The sequence below is a fragment of the Neodiprion lecontei genome, chromosome 4, assembly GCF_021901455.1.
Source record: "Neodiprion lecontei isolate iyNeoLeco1 chromosome 4, iyNeoLeco1.1, whole genome shotgun sequence".
Classification (NCBI taxonomy): Eukaryota; Metazoa; Arthropoda; class Insecta; order Hymenoptera; family Diprionidae; genus Neodiprion; species Neodiprion lecontei.
The window spans coordinates 33,886,333-33,906,215 of NC_060263.1; the positions used below are offsets into that span (position 1 = coordinate 33,886,333).

A 19,883-nucleotide genomic window follows, 5' to 3' on the forward strand; every position below is an offset into this window, starting at 1 on the left:
TCCACGCTCTTTTCGCTGCGTTTTCTGAGTTCTTGGGGGTCCAATTAGTCAGGAAAGGGTCGTACGAATCGAATCTGAGACCAAAAATATTCGGCTCCAAAAATGAAAAAAAAGTAAGGCTAACCCCTTTGCATTTTTGACGAAAATTTTCGCGATTTTCAAAAGTGCTAGAATAAATTCTTTCATGCACTATTCGGACGCAATTTTGCGAGAAAAATCTATTGGGCGCAGTCCCAATGCGCTGCGATCAACGCATCGAAAGTTGGAGCCGAAAAACGAGAACCTGTTTTTTTGACATTTTCCAGCAGGTGGTTTTTCCGTCGTAATTTCTCTCCTGTTGATTCCACGCTCTTTTCGCTGCGTTTTCTGAGTTCCTGGGGGTCCAATTAGTCAGGAAAGGGTCGTACGAATCGAATCTGAGACCAAAAATATTCGGCTCCAAAAATGAAAAAAAAGTAAGGCTAACCCCTTTGCATTTTTGGCGAAAATTTTCGCGATTTTCAAAAGTGCTAGAATAAATTCTTTCATGCACTATTCAGACGCAATTTTGCGAGAAAAATCTATTGGGCGCAGTCCCAATGCGCTGCGATCAACGCATCGAAAGTTGGAGCCGAAAAACGAGAACCTGTTTTTTTGACATTTTCCAGCAGGTGGTCTTTCCGTCGTAATTTCTCTCCTGTTGATTCCACGCTTTTTTCGCTGCGTTTTCTGAGTTCCTGGGGGTCCAATTAGTCAGGAAAGGGTCGTACGAATCGAATCTGAGACCAAAAATATTCGGCTCCAAAAATGAAAAAAAAGTAAGGCTAACCCCTTTGCATTTTTGGCGAAAATTTTCGCGATTTTCAAAAGTGCTAGAATAAATTCTTTCATGCACTATTCAGACGCAATTTTGCGAGAAAAATCTATTGGGCGCAGTCCCAATGCGCTGCGATCAAAGCATCGAAAGTTGGAGCCGAAAAACGAGAACCTGTTTTTTTGACATTTTCCAGCAGGTGGTTTTTCCGTGGTAATTTCTCTCCTGTTGATTCCACGCTCTTTTCGCTGCGTTTTCTGAGTTCTTGGGGGTCCAATTAGTCAGGAAAGGGTCGTACGAATCGAATCTGAGACCAAAAATATTCGGCTCCAAAAATGAAAAAAAAGTAAGGCTAACCCCTTTGCATTTTTGACGAAAATTTTCGCGATTTTCAAAAGTGCTAGAATAAATTCTTTCATGCACTATTCAGACGCAATTTTGCGAGAAAAATCTATTGGGCGCAGTCCCAACGCGCTGCGATCAACGCATCGAAAGTTGGAGCCGAAAAACGAGAACCTGTTTTTTCGACATTTTCCAGCAGGTGGTTTTTCCGTCGTAATTTCTCTCCTGTTGATTCCACGCTCTTTTCGCTGCGTTTTCTGAGTTCCTGGGGGTCCAATTAGTCAGGAATGGGTCGTACGAATCGAATCTGAGACCAAAAATATTCGGCTCCAAAAATGAAAAAAAAGTAAGGCTAACCCCTTTGCATTTTTGGCGAAAATTTTCGCGATTTTCAAAAGTGCTAGAATAAATTCTTTCATGCACTATTCAGACGCAATTTTGCGAGAAAAATCTATTGGGCGCAGTCCCAATGCGCTGCGATCAACGCATCGAAAGTTGGAGCCGAAAAACGAGAACCTGTTTTTTTGACATTTTCCAGCAGGTGGTTTTTCCGTGGTAATTTCTCTCCTGTTGATTCCACGCTCTTTTCGCTGCGTTTTCTGAGTTCCTGGGGGTCCAATTAGTCAGGAAAGGGTCGTACGAATCGAATCTGAGACCAAAAATATTCGGCTCCAAAAATGAAAAAAAAGTAAGGCTAACCCCTTTGCATTTTTGACGAAAATTTTCGCGATTTTCAAAAGTGCTAGAATAAATTCTTCCATGCACTATTCGGACGCAATTTTGCGAGAAAAATCCATTGGGCGCAGTCCCAATGCGCTGCGATCAACGCATCGAAAGTTGGAGCCGAAAAACGAGAACCTGTTTTTTTGACATTTTCCAGCAGGTGGTTTTTCCGTCGTAATTTCTCTCCTGTTGATTCCACGCTCTTTTCGCTGCGTTTTCTGAGTTCCTGGGGGTCCAATTAGTCAGGAAAGGGTCGTACGAATCGAATCTGAGACCAAAAATATTCGGCTCCAAAAATGAAAAAAAAGTAAGGCTAACCCCTTTGCATTTTTGGCGAAAATTTTCGCGATTTTCAAAAGTGCTAGAATAAATTCTTTCATGCACTATTCAGACGCAATTTTGCGAGAAAAATCTATTGGGCGCAGTCCCAATGCGCTGCGATCAACGCATCGAAAGTTGGAGCCGAAAAACGAGAACCTGTTTTTTCGACATTTTCCAGCAGGTGGTTTTTCCGTCGTAATTTCTCTCCTGTTGATTCCACGCTCTTTTCGCTGCGTTTTCTGAGTTCCTGGGGGTCCAATTAGTCAGGAAAGGGTCGTACGAATCGAATCTGAGACCAAAAATATTCGGCTCCAAAAATGAAAAAAAAGTAAGGCTAACCCCTTTGCATTTTTGGCGAAAATTTTCGCGATTTTCAAAAGTGCTAGAATAAATTCTTTCATGCACTATTCAGACGCAATTTTGCGAGAAAAATCTATTGGGCGCAGTCCCAATGCGCTGCGATCAACGCATCGAAAGTTGGAGCCGAAAAACGAGAACCTGTTTTTTTGACATTTTCCAGCAGGTGGTCTTTCCGTCGTAGTTTCTCTCCTGTTGATTCCACGCTTTTTTCGCTGCGTTTTCTGAGTTCCTGGGGGTCCAATTAGTCAGGAAAGGGTCGTACGAATCGAATCTGAGACCAAAAATATTCGGCTCCAAAAATGAAAAAAAAGTAAGGCTAACCCCTTTGCATTTTTGGCGAAAATTTTCGCGATTTTCAAAAGTGCTAGAATAAATTCTTTCATGCACTATTCAGACGCAATTTTGCGAGAAAAATCTATTGGGCGCAGTCCCAATGCGCTGCGATCAAAGCATCGAAAGTTGGAGCCGAAAAACGAGAACCTGTTTTTTTGACATTTTCCAGCAGGTGGTTTTTCCGTGGTAATTTCTCTCCTGTTGATTCCACGCTCTTTTCGCTGCGTTTTCTGAGTTCTTGGGGGTCCAATTAGTCAGGAAAGGGTCGTACGAATCGAATCTGAGACCAAAAATATTCGGCTCCAAAAATGAAAAAAAAGTAAGGCTAACCCCTTTGCATTTTTGACGAAAATTTTCGCGATTTTCAAAAGTGCTAGAATAAATTCTTTCATGCACTATTCGGACGCAATTTTGCGAGAAAAATCTATTGGGCGCAGTCCCAATGCGCTGCGATCAACGCATCGAAAGTTGGAGCCGAAAAACGAGAACCTGTTTTTTTGACATTTTCCAGCAGGTGGTTTTTCCGTCGTAATTTCTCTCCTGTTGATTCCACGCTCTTTTCGCTGCGTTTTCTGAGTTCCTGGGGGTCCAATTAGTCAGGAAAGGGTCGTACGAATCGAATCTGAGACCAAAAATATTCGGCTCCAAAAATGAAAAAAAAGTAAGGCTAACCCCTTTGCATTTTTGGCGAAAATTTTCGCGATTTTCAAAAGTGCTAGAATAAATTCTTTCATGCACTATTCAGACGCAATTTTGCGAGAAAAATCTATTGGGCGCAGTCCCAATGCGCTGCGATCAACGCATCGAAAGTTGGAGCCGAAAAACCAGAACCTGTTTTTTCGACATTTTCCAGCAGGTGGTTTTTCCGTCGTAATTTCTCTCCTGTTGATTCCACGCTCTTTTCGCTGCGTTTTCTGAGTTCCTGGGGGTCCAATTAGTCAGGAAAGGGTCGTACGAATCGAATCTGAGACCAAAAATATTCGGCTCCAAAAATGAAAAAAAAGTAAGGCTAACCCCTCTGCATTTTTGGCGAAAATTTTCGCGATTTTCAAAAGTGCTAGAATAAATTCTTTCATGCACTATTCAGACGCAATTTTGCGAGAAAAATCTATTGGGCGCAGTCCCAATGCGCTGCGATCAACGCATCGAAAGTTGGAGCCGAAAAACGAGAACCTGTTTTTTTGACATTTTCCAGCAGGTGGTTTTTCCGTCGTAATTTCTCTCCTGTTGATTCCACGCTCTTTTCGCTGCGTTTTCTGAGTTCCTGGGGGTCCAATTAGTCAGGAAAGGGTCGTACGAATCGAATCTGAGACCAAAAATATTCGGCCAAAATATGAGTAACCCCTTTGAATTTTTTCAGTCCAAATTAGGCCAACTTTGAAACATATTGAAATCAAGTCTTTAACGCAGTGTATTGACTTTATTTTTTTGAGAGGAATCCATTGCGCACTGTCTTCACATGCTGCGAGCAACAATTGAAAACTCACCGCTGAAAAACTTCAAATTTTCACAGTGTTAAGCAGATGGAAAGGAAAAATCACAAACTCATAGCTACGAAATTTCAGTTTCAGTTTATTTGATATGCCCTAAATAGTTCTAGTACAAGTGTTCAGACGTCAGTGTATACTAACTACTTTATCAAGTTTCCGAAGAGTATAATTATAATATCTTATATTAATACATTATAATAAAATTTTTTTTTCGGTAGTATACCGGCCCCTAAATGCTGCTTTGCTTAATTAAATCCCAGCCCTAGGCATAAGGCCATAGATGTGTTATACGTAAGTTTTTCGACGACCCAATAGAAAAGTTCCCCCATTTGACGGTACAACATGGAACAGACGGTCAATTCAAAACTGTTAAACAATTCCGAGGTAGATTAGAATGTTACACATTACATATGAAACGTTGGTTGAATTCATCAGCCCACGCATAATAGACATGTAAATACTCTTACCAGTGCAGGTGTCATCACGATTCTTACAGCTAAACCAAACTGAATATTTTATTGAATTCTTGAAATGATGCGAGTCAACGCGACACATGAATCAACACGTTTGCTTAACCGTTTATCAACGTTGTAATTGAGGTTATGTTGTAATTTGTATGCATGCATGCGCCTGCGCTGTAGACTCACTAAGCTTGCCGTGACATCTGCTGGTGGAATGCACGACCTTGTATGAAAATTGTTCCTTTATCCAACACACCTGCAGAACACGTTACTCCGGACCAATGCATTAAGCTAGCAGTCTTTATAAATCTTCAGTCAACGCAATCATACTAGTTTATATATATATATACATATGTATAGTTATTCCGTCACGGTCAACCTTTCATGTACAATATATCACGAAGTAGTATTTAGAACCCACAACACAACTTTAATTCTTACAAGTCGCGTGACCATCTTGCTTTGATAAAAATGCAACTTTGGTTTATGGTTGTTTCATGCAAGCGCAGTGCGCAGTCGCATTAGGCAGTGTCATCAAATGTGTCAAGTTTGTGGTGTCAGTTGAGAGATTCCTCACCCTGTTATCGTTTTATCTGTCGGGTAGTTTGGTAGGTGGATCATTTTAATAATAACTAAACGAGAATCATGGCCGACACGACGGTGGACGCAACACGGCGCTTGAATGTCAAAAAACAAACGTTAGACGACGCGTACGCGGCGCCAGCAAACTTTCTCGAAATCGACGTGATCAATCCGATTACTCACGGCGTCGGCAAAAAGCGATACACTGATTACGAAGTTCGAATGAGGGTGAGTGCTAATGCTTATTCATTCTCTACTCTTGTCGTCCAAAACGATAAGACTTATTCGTCCTCCCGCAGAATCCACCCAGCCCTCTTTCGTAACCACGTCAACACTATTATGGTCAATGTTCCTCCCCCTTGAGCTGGCACATGGTTCATCAATTTTAAATCCAATTAGTGCAGAATATTATTGTTATTCACAAGTCGGAATATCTTCGGGTCAGTTAAAAGGCTTTGTTAAAGTTTCTCTCCAACTCTTTGCCTTACTCTTGAGTACATGTTATTAGTTGTACATGTTTTTTACAATTGCTTCACTATTGGCTCATTTGTTGCTCGTCTACCAGTTAAACGCTGTTTTGCTGGGAATTACCATGTTTCAGGAAATACTGCTTCAAAGGTTGGCTAACAATGTTCATGCTATACTTCCGTTGCAATGATTCATTTTCCATTTATGTGGTATCCTGTACCTTTTATATGTGTTACTTATCATTGAACTACTGATAATCATAATAAAAAAATTTTCTACGCGTACAATTTCGTTGTATTTTTACAAATATATTTGACAATATTGACACTTATGTGCAAATAATGAACATAGACTATAAATTATTTTGTAAAGCAAAATCTTTGTTTCCTGATCTGATATTCGTTATTAGACAGTAATTATTAATGTTCAGAATGTCTAGAAAAAGCATTGCTTCTATTTTCCCAGTGACGCAACACCTGAAAACCATTAGATAATTTTAAATGTCAGTTCTCAGTACAAAGCCAATCTCATTCATTCGTCTAAGTACCAATATTTTAGTGTAAGTATTATATTTACACTGATATACAACATAAATTGATATCAACATGAATACTTCTGCAATGGTGACTTTATAAGTCAATGCTTAGTTCATTAGGATAATATGCAATTTTGTAATCATAGCAACAATGAAAATCTACAAGTCTGAGCTGAGTAAGTTAATGAACCAATAATACTTCTTTCATCTGAATTTGGTAACTACACCAATCACGTGTACTTGACTTTTTACTTTACTAAATAAAAGTAGGTAAACATTGTGATAAATGTTACCAACCATCATTCAGTACTATAAATACTCTAGTCTAGAAGGTCATCCATATCGGTACATTTTAAAATTCTGGTTATCTAAAAATAACTATGAACTATTCATTTATCAAATACTGTCAATGTAACACAACCGGTTTATATGTACATCATTTTAATGTGTTGCAGACAAATCTCCCTGTATTCAAAGTCAAAGAGTCCAGCGTGAGAAGACGATACAGTGACTTTGAATGGCTCCGAAATGAACTGGAACGAGATAGCAAGGTTTTGAGCACTTATGAGTAATATTTGTGATAAGATTTGTGAGAACTTTTTCATCTTAGATATAAAAATGATCATGGATACTAAAAAATTATTGTTCAGCTACAAATTTTATAACGACAGAAGAGTGTGAATGCATCCCGTCATAGACAGAAATATTAACTCATTCCTTATGGTGTACAGATAGTAGTGCCACCATTGCCTGGCAAAGCATGGAAGCGTCAGATGCCATTTCGAGGTGATGATGGAATATTTGAAGAAGACTTTATCGAAGACCGGCGAAAAGGTCTTGAAATTTTCGTGAATAAGTAAGTCTTAAATTACAATATTTAAACAAAATTAGAGGTTGAAGGACTTTCAAGTGATATGGAAACTATTTAAATTTTCAGAATAGCTGGCCACCCATTAGCGCAAAATGAACGATGTCTCCACATGTTCCTGCAAGAGCCAGTCATAGATAAGAACTATGTTCCTGGAAAAATACGAAACACGTAAAATTGATCACCGTAACAAGTCGCTCACGTAGCCACGACAACTTCAATTAAGACCTTGAAATTTTTCTAATTCTAATTACTTCAAGAAAAAAAAAAAAACATTTGATTGTGCATTTTATTGGTCTGAGCTAAGCTCTTAGATATGATTATTTCACTTCATTCTTAATTGCTACTGTGACGGATTACAATTATAATTTTTTTTTTATTGATCTAAATTGATATTACCATGAAACGTAAATTGAGGAAAAGAAAAATAATAATATTGTGATAAGAGATGAAAGATAAATGAAGAACCATTAAAACCATACCTACATAAAGTAGATAATCATGAAATCAGCTATTGCTGATCGTCTTGTTTTTTTTTTTTTCTGTATGATGCACTTGAATTATAGAGCAGCTTCACAGGATCAATTCCACAGTGCACGAAGAATAATTCATTATTCAAAGTTTGGTTAACTTAGCTGTGCCAGTATATATAAAGGATACATTATTTCAGCATATTCGTATACGCTTATGTTTCTATCGAATTTATACGATTTATGGCGATGTGACCGATAAGGTGCCCAAATCAGCACAGGATATTATTCGAAAATTATTCTAGAACCCAATATTATCAAACTCGACTGTTATATTTATTCAATACCAAATAATATGCATTATCATTATTACTTCGATGAAATATACTAAAAGAATCTTGAAAAAGTTTTTACAATATAATTCATAACAGTTGAAAAAAGCATTAAAATTGAATATTTAGTAATAAATTGTAATAATTGAATATATATTTTCATAAAAGTTGATCAAATTACTCATTTCAAGTTAGATTTCAACTATTTAATTATACTGAAATGAAACGAGGTTCATTTCTTGACAAATTATGAAATAAATGTTGAGTGTCTTTCAGCATTTTTTACGTCATATCTTTGAAACAAATGATTTTTTCCACAATTGTGAATGAACAGATAGTTTTACTTTGTCACTTAACTTTGATGCAGTTGACTATCAAGTTCACGGATTATTTAGAAATAAATGAGTTTTGAAGCCAATAATATATAATATTTGATCAACACTAAAGATGAATGAGAAATTTACAATATTGATTTAATTGGCAATCACGTCCACATATTATCTATTGTACTGTTGGAATGCTGTTCTCATCATATTAATAATGTAATATTTGTGTTGAGTATTTGATCCCATTTCTATTCTGTCACTTGCAGCAACAAAGCTATCCCAGTTTCGAACTGATATATTAATTCATGTAACGTGTTTTGCTGCAGATCCTGGCACTTTTCTGAATGTTTGAAAGTGTAAACAGTCACTTTTTGTAAATATCGTGAATGCTGTTCTTTGTAAAATACGAAATGAAGGGAAAAAAAGTTTAAATAAACCAATTTGATGCTAGCCAAAACCATGAGACAGTAGCAGTTAAGCTTCTTTGTTTGACTAGTCTTGCAAAAAAGTGTGCAGAACTCATGTCTGAGCAAGATTACTAGCTTGACGTGTGATAAATATCAATTGAACTTAAAGTCGTGTCTACAAAAAATATAAACTCACAGACCTATACTTGCATGTCAAGGTATATAATGAATAAAAAAAAAAAAAGAATAAGGAAAATTATCGTCTATAAAGTATATCTATTTTCATAAACTGAGATCAGAGGCAAGTAGCATTGAATGTTTATATATGATGCTGGATTTTGTATATAATAATTTTAAATGATTTGAAAATATAGATTTTCCTTGTATTTAAATAGCTGCACTTACGTAATCAATTCGCTCAATTTCGTATACCGCATCACATTAAAAAAAAGTTATAAATTTAGAGACGAAATTGTATAAGACTTTTCATCAAAGAAGTCTACCCGCTATAAATGTAATATTCTATTCGATTACAAAGATGAATTTGTATTCATTGTTGAATTAAAACGTGTAATTAATTGATGCACGATGTTTTGTTATGAGAATTGAAAAATTATATACCTGATGTTCTGAAATAAATCAAGGAATTTTTTGTAAGAATATTAAATTAATATAGCAATTTTTCATACTTTGCAATACGAAGATACTTTTTAATCACATAAAAAAAGGAGTAAAATTAAAAGCAAATATTGTCTATTTGAAACATCATTTTAAAAACTGAGTAACTCGAATCACGATCTGTTAAGTTTGTTTACAATACTTGTAAAAAATTTCAATTTAATACATTGGGCATCAAAGAGGCAACGTAAGTCTTTTTACGCTGAGCATAAGTTTGCAATACAAGTCGTAGGTGACCGTGTGCGCGAGCTGAAGGCGAATACTGCAAATACGCATGGTGAAACTGCCTCCATGGTGCTCACGATACTTTATGGAGAAAAAAGTGTGGTTTACAGGTTTTTTTTTTTTTTATATCGAAGTACAAATGAGAGTACTTTTAGTACTAGGACATAAGAGTTCACTTTTTTGTACTACGATGCACTTTTCTTGTACTGTTGTAAAAACGATTACTTTAGGTACGGCACACAGCCAAAAAAAGGCATGTGAACCAACTAGTGTTACATAAAAGTCATTTTTCGATATTTTCTCTAATAACGAATTGTTTGACTGAAGAATATGGCACTGAATTGTAATTATTCATTCAGTAATCAAACTTATATAGGAAAATTTCATACACTATACTATATGTATAAAAAAACCAATCATTTATATTGATTTTAAGTTTGTTGCCTACTAAAATCAATTCAAAGCAAATTCTAATCTCAGATTGAAATTTAGTGAAAGGTTTGCCACATATTTGGTGTCTTCGACTCTAGTATTTCATGAACACACTTTTAATCAATACTTATATTAATATCTATACCTGTAATTTATCAAATATAAAGTCCGTGATCAATTTTGTACATCATACGTATAATATGGTAACGAAAATTGGCAGGCAACATTCATTCTTCTTTGGATCTTGGGAAAACTGGGATTCTTCAAATACTATTAACATTCGTAGTTTTTTAAGGTGTGTGACTTAAGCAATGCTCAATTAAGAACAAATAAATTCACACAATTAAACAATCCATTCCCTAACTCGTAACACTAAAATGCGATTTTATAAATCCATTGATGAACCTAAGGAAATTCGTCGTTCTACTAAAAAGTATCATACACATTATAATGAATAATCGAAATCAATCATTAAGATTACTTTTCCTCTATAGTTTAATTGAAAACACTCAAAACTGTCGGCACCCTAATTCATTTGTTAACACTCGATTAATATTTTAAGCTGTTTATGTCTATTTTGTGAGCGGTTACATTCTCATCATGTACCTAGAAAAACTTCGGACGTAAATAGTAGTAAAATATGGTATTTTAGTATATATTATATTATTATAGGATAGCCCAACAAGACTTGATCGTCTGAACGAAATAATTAATTTTTAAGTTATGTTCTGAGATCTGTTAGAACTCTCTAAGTTACATGTGTTTATTATTGTGTATGCATGTATATTGTTGCACCCTGAGTTTCTACGTATATATAAATAAATGAGACATTAGTAATACTAAACTGCACCCCAAATTTAATTCTAAAAAAAAAACATCCTACCAGAAAAATCCTTCTGAATAAGTAATTCACGTCACCAACAATAATTATTTTTTATCGAAATAAAACTTTACATCTCAATTAGAAATAAGAATTCACGAAAGTACAATAACTCAATACAGTAACTAACTTTTATTACTTTTTCAACTGATCAGTTGACATACTTGAATTATATCACATATAAAATTTATCAGTTGGTTATTAAAAGGGTAATTCTTCTTTATATTAACATTAACAAATGCACAAAGGTCCGATTTTACATTACAACAAATTTTAAACCTTACTCTTTAAACTTATACGTGCAAAGTCTGGTTTGTTGCACATGTCATAATGTTAGGTATGCGTTGCAGAAAACATACAGTGATTTAATCCGTACAATATATCGATACGATATGAAAAACGAGAAATTATTTATAATAATTAAAAATCATGCAGCATCACTATCTATATCTTTTGGTAAACACGAATAATCACGGCTGATGACAAGATGGATTGGATGTAATGTACACTTATTTACAACACAACCTCATTTGATCATGTAATAATTCAACTTAATTGCAGTTCGATGTGCAGCATAAGAGATATTTAGAAGATAAATTAAAGTTGTATGCAGATTTGTCGATTGTTCTCGATCTACATGCATACGAAATTTCGATGAAGGTTTAACGTATGTATTTCCAAATTGATTGAATCGAATTTTAAGATCAACATACACGTATTTATTATTATTATAGCTTATTTTAAATTCAATTACCATTCTAAGGAGATATTAAACTTTTCAATATGTATACTACCACTCAACGTGCTCATATAATTTCACCAATAATAAACACGTTAATACCACGAATTATGCCAAGTTTGTCATCGCGGAACTGAACTGTTGTATTATTTTTTATAAATAGGGATGTATGGATACTTATGAATAAGTTACTTCGCCTAAACCCACAGTAATAAGTTCGTTCACATCGTGAAATTAGTCGTTCAGAGTATTCAAAATCAAGTATAAGACTGAAAACTTTAATGTTTTGTATAAAAATCAAAAACCATGAAACCAATATTTGATGTGCTGACAATAAGTGCCTCACGAAAAAATTCGCAGTAACATATATTGTATGGGACTATATTTGGATCTTGAAACTACATATGAGGTATACTGAAGATATTCACCCAAGACAAACGGTGGGCACAGAATTTGGTTTAAGCTTCACTGGAACGCAAGATTAAATTTAAATACAACACTGTAAATTATAAAATCATGATTGATTTTTAAGATAACTAAGCGAACTATTAGATTTGATTAATCTTTACTATATATAGTAAAATATCGAGAAATGAAAAATAGGAAAAAAGCAATACAGTTAATAACGAATGGTAAGTTATTTTAAATATCATTGAATAAAAAGTAACGATTTTATATCGATATAACGGCTAGCCATATTCTATTTATGCTTCGAATATTCTAATCACTTGAGAAATAAGTATAACAATATTTTGAGAAACAGACTTCGGGTGGCATGTGGTCTGTACTGATAATGTACTAGTCGCTGAAATAGGATAATGTAATTGAATATGTAATTCATGAGCCACTACATTGACAGTATAGCATTCTATCATGTGACTTCTATATTTATTTGGATATCAAACCTATCTTTGAAAAATACTTTTGTCATAAAAATATTAATAGTAAAATTAATATATCTCTGAGTAATGCTATCACAAAACCATGGGAATAGAATATGTAAGGAAATTATATGCTAATGTTAGTAATCATACTGTAAATATAATTATATACATATTGTCATATCGTAATCGGTACCAAGTAAAGCTAGTCTCTCAATGCTATTCTATCTGTTGCACAGACTGTTAAAGAATAATTATTTGATCTATAAACTACTGAAGTATGTAGAAAATGTACATGTAGGACTTTTCTGTATGCAACATGTGTTGCTTACACCATTATGATACTCATCGTTTAAACTACCTAACCACTCATACATAGAGAAAAAGTGTTCGACTAATGGGGATTACCGAATGCCTCAGGTAACTGATTCTCTGATATTTGAGTTAGTATAATATATGATTTTCAGTTACATTAATTAACTGAAGATAGATTATTATTACTAAATATAATATGCACTGCACACAACTCCCATATTTTGAGCTGCAGTATTAAAAAAATTTTGAATATCTGTAAAATTTAGATTGAGATTTAATGCGTCTGATGCAAAGTATTGGAATGATCGTATGATTCTAGTTTTAAAAATACATAGGCATGGATAATTTATGTAAACATATATCTGATAATTAACGGCCGTGGTGTTCTAAGTTCATAAAGTGACTTCTTTCTAGTGTGCCATAATGATTCAATCTCGTCACGCATTCTAACGCTGTGAGCAAAATTTAAGTGTACTTCTTTTATTTTTCATGCTTGGCTGTTACTCGCCAATCCAATATCTTCAAAGTGAAAATATATACCAAAAACTTTAATTTAGATATTCTACCTGACCATTAAATACAAAAGTGTTTCTTTAAACAACACCCATTGAATGATTGAATCAGGGCGGCAATATCTTTGGGATAATTAACAGAAGATAAATCCTATAATTCAATGTTTCCATGTCATTTTATTTACCATTGACAATGCAGTAACCATATTTTGGCTTAAATCACTCGGTGTAATTTCATTGCATCTATATCCAAGTTTCAAATCTAGTCGATACCCAATATCTAAACAATATCACGTATTTTTTTATTGATTTGGACTGCAGGATTGAATAATTTCTGGGAAATATTTCATTTTTGACCACTGTCATTTTTTTCTGTTGACTTTCGTCTTAAAGCATTTTTGCAAGTATACTAGAACATTGGTCACATTGTGTAACTAAATTTTTCCAAACGAGTGATCTTTCTTTGCACAGTGTTACAACACTGTAAATATAAAAAGGGGCACGTGGTATTTACGTATATAGTATGATACCACTACTTTTGAGATTAATTTGTTTTTTTCTTTTTTCATCTATTCACATTTTTACAGCATTTTTTTACATTTTGATTAGAATATTTTAACAAAAATTACGATATTTTTAATTTCCTTTGCAAGTCCAATCAAATTGTAAATTGCAACGCCATACATTTAAGTCCACATCAACCCTAAGCTTACTTTTTTGTCGATTGAAGAAACACTGGTAGTACACCGTACGTTACATTGTATTGTTAGCAACTAAAATTGTATTCATGTACTCGGATGGTTTACTCTCCACTTTCGAACTTCTGAAACACATTTTATGCAGTCAGGATCGATTGTTGATAAATTTATTACTTTGTCCCTCATAAAATATGAAAGCAAAGTGAATGAAGAGAAAATATATCATGCAAACATGACCTGCTAATTAGAAATATAAAATTAAAATATCAACCTTTTATGGCTATCTCTATGTGCAGGCAAGCAGATCTGTTCCGTAAAATACAAATATGTCATGTTATTTTCTAGTCCCATCTCTAAAACTTTCATCATTTGCAGACGAATTTTACCTGACACTAGTACACAATAATGAACCGAAGTTATTACATGTGTGAAATTAAATCGTTGATTTTTTTACTTTCTATGAAGCAGATAGATACCATATAGATAAATGGTTTGCAATCATACATTTTTTTCTCTTCCTTGTTACTAATCATTTGCAACCAATTCGTGGTGTGTAACATGCCAAAATAATAATCATGGATATAATGACTCTCTGTACAACACAATCCGCCTACCGTGTTGTTACGTGCGTCTCCATTGTAACATTATAAAATTATTTATATCTATTAGCAAGTATTATTAATTAAATTATGACGAATTGTACTATACATGCAGTAGAGCCATTTCTATATTTTCTCCAGGAAAATTATTTTATATCTTTCTGAAACTTGTGATAATAAAAACTCAATCGAACTGATACTCATATGAGAAGAGTAAAATACATATGCACTGCATGAAGGAACTTTGTAGAAAGAAATCGGTCAAGTTCTATGCATTGATATATCGATTAAATACAATCGCTAGTAATTGAAGAGTTGATTATTAGACTCAAATGTAAATAATCATTGTTATTCTAAATCTTATCTGTCTTTATGTGCTTGATTAGGTCACAGCATCAGATGTCTTCTACCTTTAATACGATTTACAAGGTTGCAAATTTTTAGTGCTGGACCCAACTTCAAACCCATGTACTTCATCATCATGTCTGAGTTCAGAAGCAGCAGCGCCTTACCATCAATTTCCTGTCAAAGATTAAAATTTTTGACACGAATAATAATGTAATTGAAGCTTTCCATACAAGAGAAACGTTACCATATGTTTATGTGAACAATAGTAGAATTGCACTGGTATAGTTTGATCTTTTCATTGTGATTATTAAGGTATGGTTGGAAAAGGGTTACTATTTACTATATTATGAATAATACAAGATTTCACTGAAACTTACATGTTTCCTGAATAGATCTGCATGTTGGCCTAATGCAGGATCCGTCGCAGCTATGTATTGAATGACATCCTCTATAGTCCACTCAGCAGGCTCTGAAGAAGAGATTCTGCTAGCTGGACTTTCAGATTGTGTTGTCGATGTGGCTGCTTCTAATTCTGAAATAAAAGCTAAGCTATTTCTCAACTATACTTTGACAAAGGTTGAATTTGATCACACCTAATCCAGAAATTCTTGAGGATCTATTTGTGGATCTAGTTCCCTTAAAATCGGAAATCAATGTCTTGGCAATTCTTACCAAGGACCGGCTTTCTCGGTTGTTTGGCTGCTGTGGGTGAGGTTGGTATGTTTGTAGAAACAGGGCCAGGACTGGATTGGAGGGGTGGTGCGGTGGTTGTGGGATTTTGTTGGCTATCGGAGGACCATCTCCGTTTCTCAGCTGTGCCATTAGACTCGTCCCTTTTGTTGGATGGCGATTGCTGTACAGGACATTTTGTACACTGTTCCTTTCGCCTGAAGAGCATATGTTCACAGGCACACACATCTTCGAGTTGTCTTCTGATGTATGTGTAAAAATCTTCTTCTTCTAAAAACACTGGTAACCTCACAGATGTTGGTTTGCTTTCAAGCGTCAGATTAATGCACTCTCCTTCACCCCGTTTCAACAAACTTAGCATTTGTCTGGGGCTGATCGCTGCCATTAACAGGGCTTGAAAAATGTCTCTTGTCACGCTTAGCATTGGTCCTGAACCAAACTGAGCGGGCATAGCTTTCACTTTACGAGGATCAAAATAAGGACCAGATGAACAATTGTGATTCACAAACATCGTTACTGTAACAAAAGATATACACATTTCAGGACACAAATTTCGCATCAATGTCAGATACTTCTGATACTCCATTGAATCTTCAAGCTCGAAAATGATGGTTACATCATTGTTCAAAAGGTTATCATACCATTTTCAAATTGACGAGTTTTGGTATTTGCCGTGCTTGTATCTGGTTCTGTCGCCGGTTGCGGAGGTACGCTCGATCCGGCTGGGCTGACTAAGGCTACTGCTGGTTCTCCCCCTGACACAGTAAGCACTGGCAAGACATTACTTGTCCTCGATTTGAATCTGTTTTGTCCAGTTGCTATAGTAAAAATATGAATATTAACACATCGATCCAGAGTAATTTAATTACGATAGTACTTCCGTGGTTGTTCAAAACCATCCAACTTATAAATTTTGTCATGCAAGAAATAATTTATTTTTATTTATTATCTAATCATGATGGATCACAATATTTCTGTTTAAAATTTAAAAAATACTTTCACAACTGTGTATCTGTATCAGAAAAATTAAATTTAATTGGGCTTACATTTTTGCCTCGGTGGCTGTAGCGGATGTCCGCTTTTAAAGCACCAGCCTGCAGGAAATATATCCCGAGAATCGTAACGGCACCAGTAATCAAAAGCACCTCTCCATCCATCGAAAGTTATGTGAATAATGTCATCCTTTACAGCGCCAACAGTTGCTGTGCATATAAGTTGTGGATTTTTCTTATCAATAGCTTCGAGCTTGTACCCAACTTCGAAGAGATTGGAACGTGGATCTTTTGGTTCCCGTTTAAAAACTTTAGCTGGTGCCATTTCAGCGCCATTAAGCGTTTTCAAAAGAAACATTGGCCAGCTAGATGCATTCATCCGGAAACCTAGCGGTGGTTGTAACATTCCCCCAGATTTTTCGCAGTGACCAATCGGATGTATTTCATTGCTATCTACCAAGCGCCAAAAATCGTTTTTGTTATCCGAACCATCGAGTCGCAATCTTAATCTCGGCCCCAAGACTCCAACTACTGTTGCGATGCATGTAGAAGTCAAGTTGCGAGGGTCCAGTGCCTCAAGTTTCATTCCCATTTTAAATTCATTTGTTGGCGGAACTTCGTGCTGCCATTTTACAGGGAAATATCAATTTAATCAATGGGTAGATTTTATACTGTGCAAAAAAGGAAACTAAAATAGAAGATGAAAACAAGTAGTACCTGTTTAAAGCAATCAATAGGTGCAGCCACACTGTTGGTCTCTTTGAGATATAATTCCCAATCAAACGTTTGGTACGTCTCATACTGGAAAGGACCAGATGATGTTGAAGGAGGCTGAGATACAGTTGGTTGACTATTGGTGCCGGTATAAGATTGCGTTGTCGAAGGGATGCTACTTCCACTAGGGAGGCCAGAAGGTGCAGGAGAGGCTGCAGGAGATGGTTGCTCACCATTGTCTATATTTAAAGACACATAGATTATATATTGTGATAATATATTATGAGAAATAACATTATCGCCATAACAGTAAACATCAATGAGTCTATTGATCTAGGATTATTACTAACTTTTTCTTGATTCACTCTCTTTTTTTTGATGCTTATTAAGACAGAAAGAAGAGCAAAAATCCTTGATTGGAGTATCACGCTGTTCCAGTCTGACTGGAGTCCCTCTAATCACATTATCGCACTGCACGCAGGCCCCTCTGATGTAGGCTTTGCGATACTCGGATAAACAAGTTTCTGAACAAAACTCTTTTTTTCCATGCTGTGTCGGCAGTACGTATTTCAACGGCTGCTTTGTTTCTCCGCACCAAGTGCAGGAACTCTTTGGTTTAGGTGGTCGACCTGGGCCTAAGTTGAAATATTAACTTTAAATAGGTCTGCAAAAACTACATGATGTGATTGTTCAGTCATAAATCTGATTGTTTGAAGTTATTTTACAAAATACATCGTTGACACATCTTTCTTTTCAAATCAATGATGCCGAAATATCGTTACGATTTATCTTTCATGTATGGAAGATCATTTAGAAGGTATTAATTTCAAGGTAGTAATAATTCAATATAACGATAGAGATTTACACACTTATTTAATGTAAAAGTACAGATATATAGCATTTGAATAATCTTGCGATTTTAATTGAAGAATAAAAAAAAAAAGACATTAGAAGTGAAAGACGAGGTTATTTACGTATTATAACCGTGCGATATATCATACCTCGCATCTTCCCTTGGTTAGCAGACATCCTGGCCGGTAGTAATTTGGCTAATAATATAAGCCAGAAACAAAACTAACCACCATGAATGATTTATGCAACCAACTAACAATGACACCTACAATCAAAAGAATTTGCATCCATTAACGATACACATTTTGGCATCTAGAGAATGCCCCCTGAGCGCGGAAAATTGTTCCCGGGTTGAAAATAATACCGGCTCGGTTGGGATCGCGCAGTATAATTATATAAATATTATCGATCCGCATTAAGCATTGATTACGTAGGACGTTTGACGATTATAATTCCTACTGTATTTACGTAGTTTTCATTCTGATAATATTATACACCCACAAGCACAGAGTCTACTGTCAACGCCGCCATATTGCTTTTATATAGTCGCGCGCGGTGTCTCTTGGAACCAAATCCTGTCCGATCCGAACTCGCGCCGAATGCCGCCACGGTGTAAAAATTAAGAGATACCTAGTCCGTCCGACTGCTCTATTATACTCCCGACAGAGACTCTACTAGTCTCTGCTCCCGATGCAAGGCTCTGTGATTGTTGTTTTACTAAAGTCCCCTGTCTCTCCGCCACGTGTATCCTTTGGTGTCACAATAGATGATTGTGAAAACATATTTTTCCTGTATCTTTATTTCGAACCTGTTTGATCACTTTGTTTCTGGTCACGGAGTTCGTGAACGGGTTGTTCATTTGCTCTGGTGCAATTTTAGATTACTCCGTTGATACATTAAAATAAAATGGGAAAGTTCCGCTATGTACCTGACTGCCAGTACGGGTATCGGCATTCGGAAACACCAGTATCGTTAGTTGGCGTTCCCGAAGATCATAATTTATTTATAAAGTGGTATTAACGGGTTGTATGTTAAACGTCAACTTTTGCGCGGATACAAATTGTTCTGAAAGACGATTTAAATTTTTGCGGGCGGTGGTTTTTCGGCCTATGCGACACCTGGACTCGGCTGGTGAACTTTGGTAAAATAATCACAGCATCCAGCACGAGTCGGACCACTTATTCTTATACTGTGACCAGCACCAGGCTGAGTTTCTAGAGTGGGAAGGAACATGGGTCAATGCTTAGGCTAAAGAGAGACTGATGATTTTAGCCAGCGACGAGCCCGTCGTTGATTGTCATCACCTCTCGCAAATATGGCATAATAGCGCCATTCAATTATCTTACCGCCCGCATGTATCTATTGAACCGACGCGAGTTCGGGGGACATTAGCATTCTCGAGAGTTAGAGGATTAATTTTTACTCTCCTCAAGATTGTACTTATCCTGTACTAATTTGAGAGTATGCACATTAAAGTTTTACGCACATTATAAGTAACGGGAATTGAGGGCATAGAT

The 19,883-nt window shown here is 35.6% G+C and overlaps 2 protein-coding genes across 2 annotated transcripts; one reads left to right on the plus strand and one right to left on the minus strand.

The window, feature by feature from the left end:
• The first annotated feature begins 5,344 nt into the window (after positions 1-5,344).
• Positions 5,345-10,990, plus strand: LOC107226679 (sorting nexin-12). Its single transcript, XM_015667570.2, has 4 exons — positions 5,345-5,633; positions 6,864-6,959; positions 7,140-7,264; positions 7,346-10,990. The coding sequence occupies exons 1-4, from the start codon at positions 5,469-5,471 to the stop codon at positions 7,449-7,451; spliced, it is 492 nt and encodes a 163-aa protein (XP_015523056.1). The 5' UTR covers positions 5,345-5,468; the 3' UTR covers positions 7,452-10,990.
• Positions 9,905-19,764, minus strand: LOC107226680 (polycomb protein Scm). Its single transcript, XM_015667572.2, has 8 exons — positions 18,516-19,764; positions 17,865-18,149; positions 17,518-17,753; positions 16,855-17,422; positions 16,450-16,626; positions 15,791-16,324; positions 15,496-15,650; positions 9,905-15,292 (listed from the first exon to the last, which is right to left on the minus strand). Exons 1-8 carry the CDS (start codon positions 18,541-18,543, stop codon positions 15,158-15,160), a joined length of 2,118 nt encoding a protein of 705 aa, XP_015523058.1. The 5' UTR covers positions 18,544-19,764; the 3' UTR covers positions 9,905-15,157.
• Between the last annotated feature and the right edge of the window lie 119 nt (positions 19,765-19,883).

Excerpts from the sequence above, each read along its gene's own strand:
- LOC107226680 (XM_015667572.2), bottom strand. The coding sequence starts at position 18,543 with ATGTCTGCTAACCAAGGGAAGATGCGAG. Across the intron at positions 17,423-17,517 it reads CTATTGATTGCTTTAAACAG|CACGAAGTTCCGCCAACAAA; the intron begins GTACTACTTGTT and ends GTAAAATGGCAG. Across the intron at positions 16,627-16,854 it reads ACAGCCACCGAGGCAAAAAT|CAACTGGACAAAACAGATTC; the intron begins GTAAGCCCAATT and ends TTTTTACTATAG.
- LOC107226679 (XM_015667570.2), top strand. The coding sequence starts at position 5,469 with ATGGCCGACACGACGGTGGACGCAACACGGCGCTTGAATGTCAAAAAA. Across the intron at positions 5,634-6,863 it reads ATTACGAAGTTCGAATGAGG|ACAAATCTCCCTGTATTCAA; the intron begins GTGAGTGCTAAT and ends AATGTGTTGCAG. Across the intron at positions 6,960-7,139 it reads AACTGGAACGAGATAGCAAG|ATAGTAGTGCCACCATTGCC; the intron begins GTTTTGAGCACT and ends TATGGTGTACAG.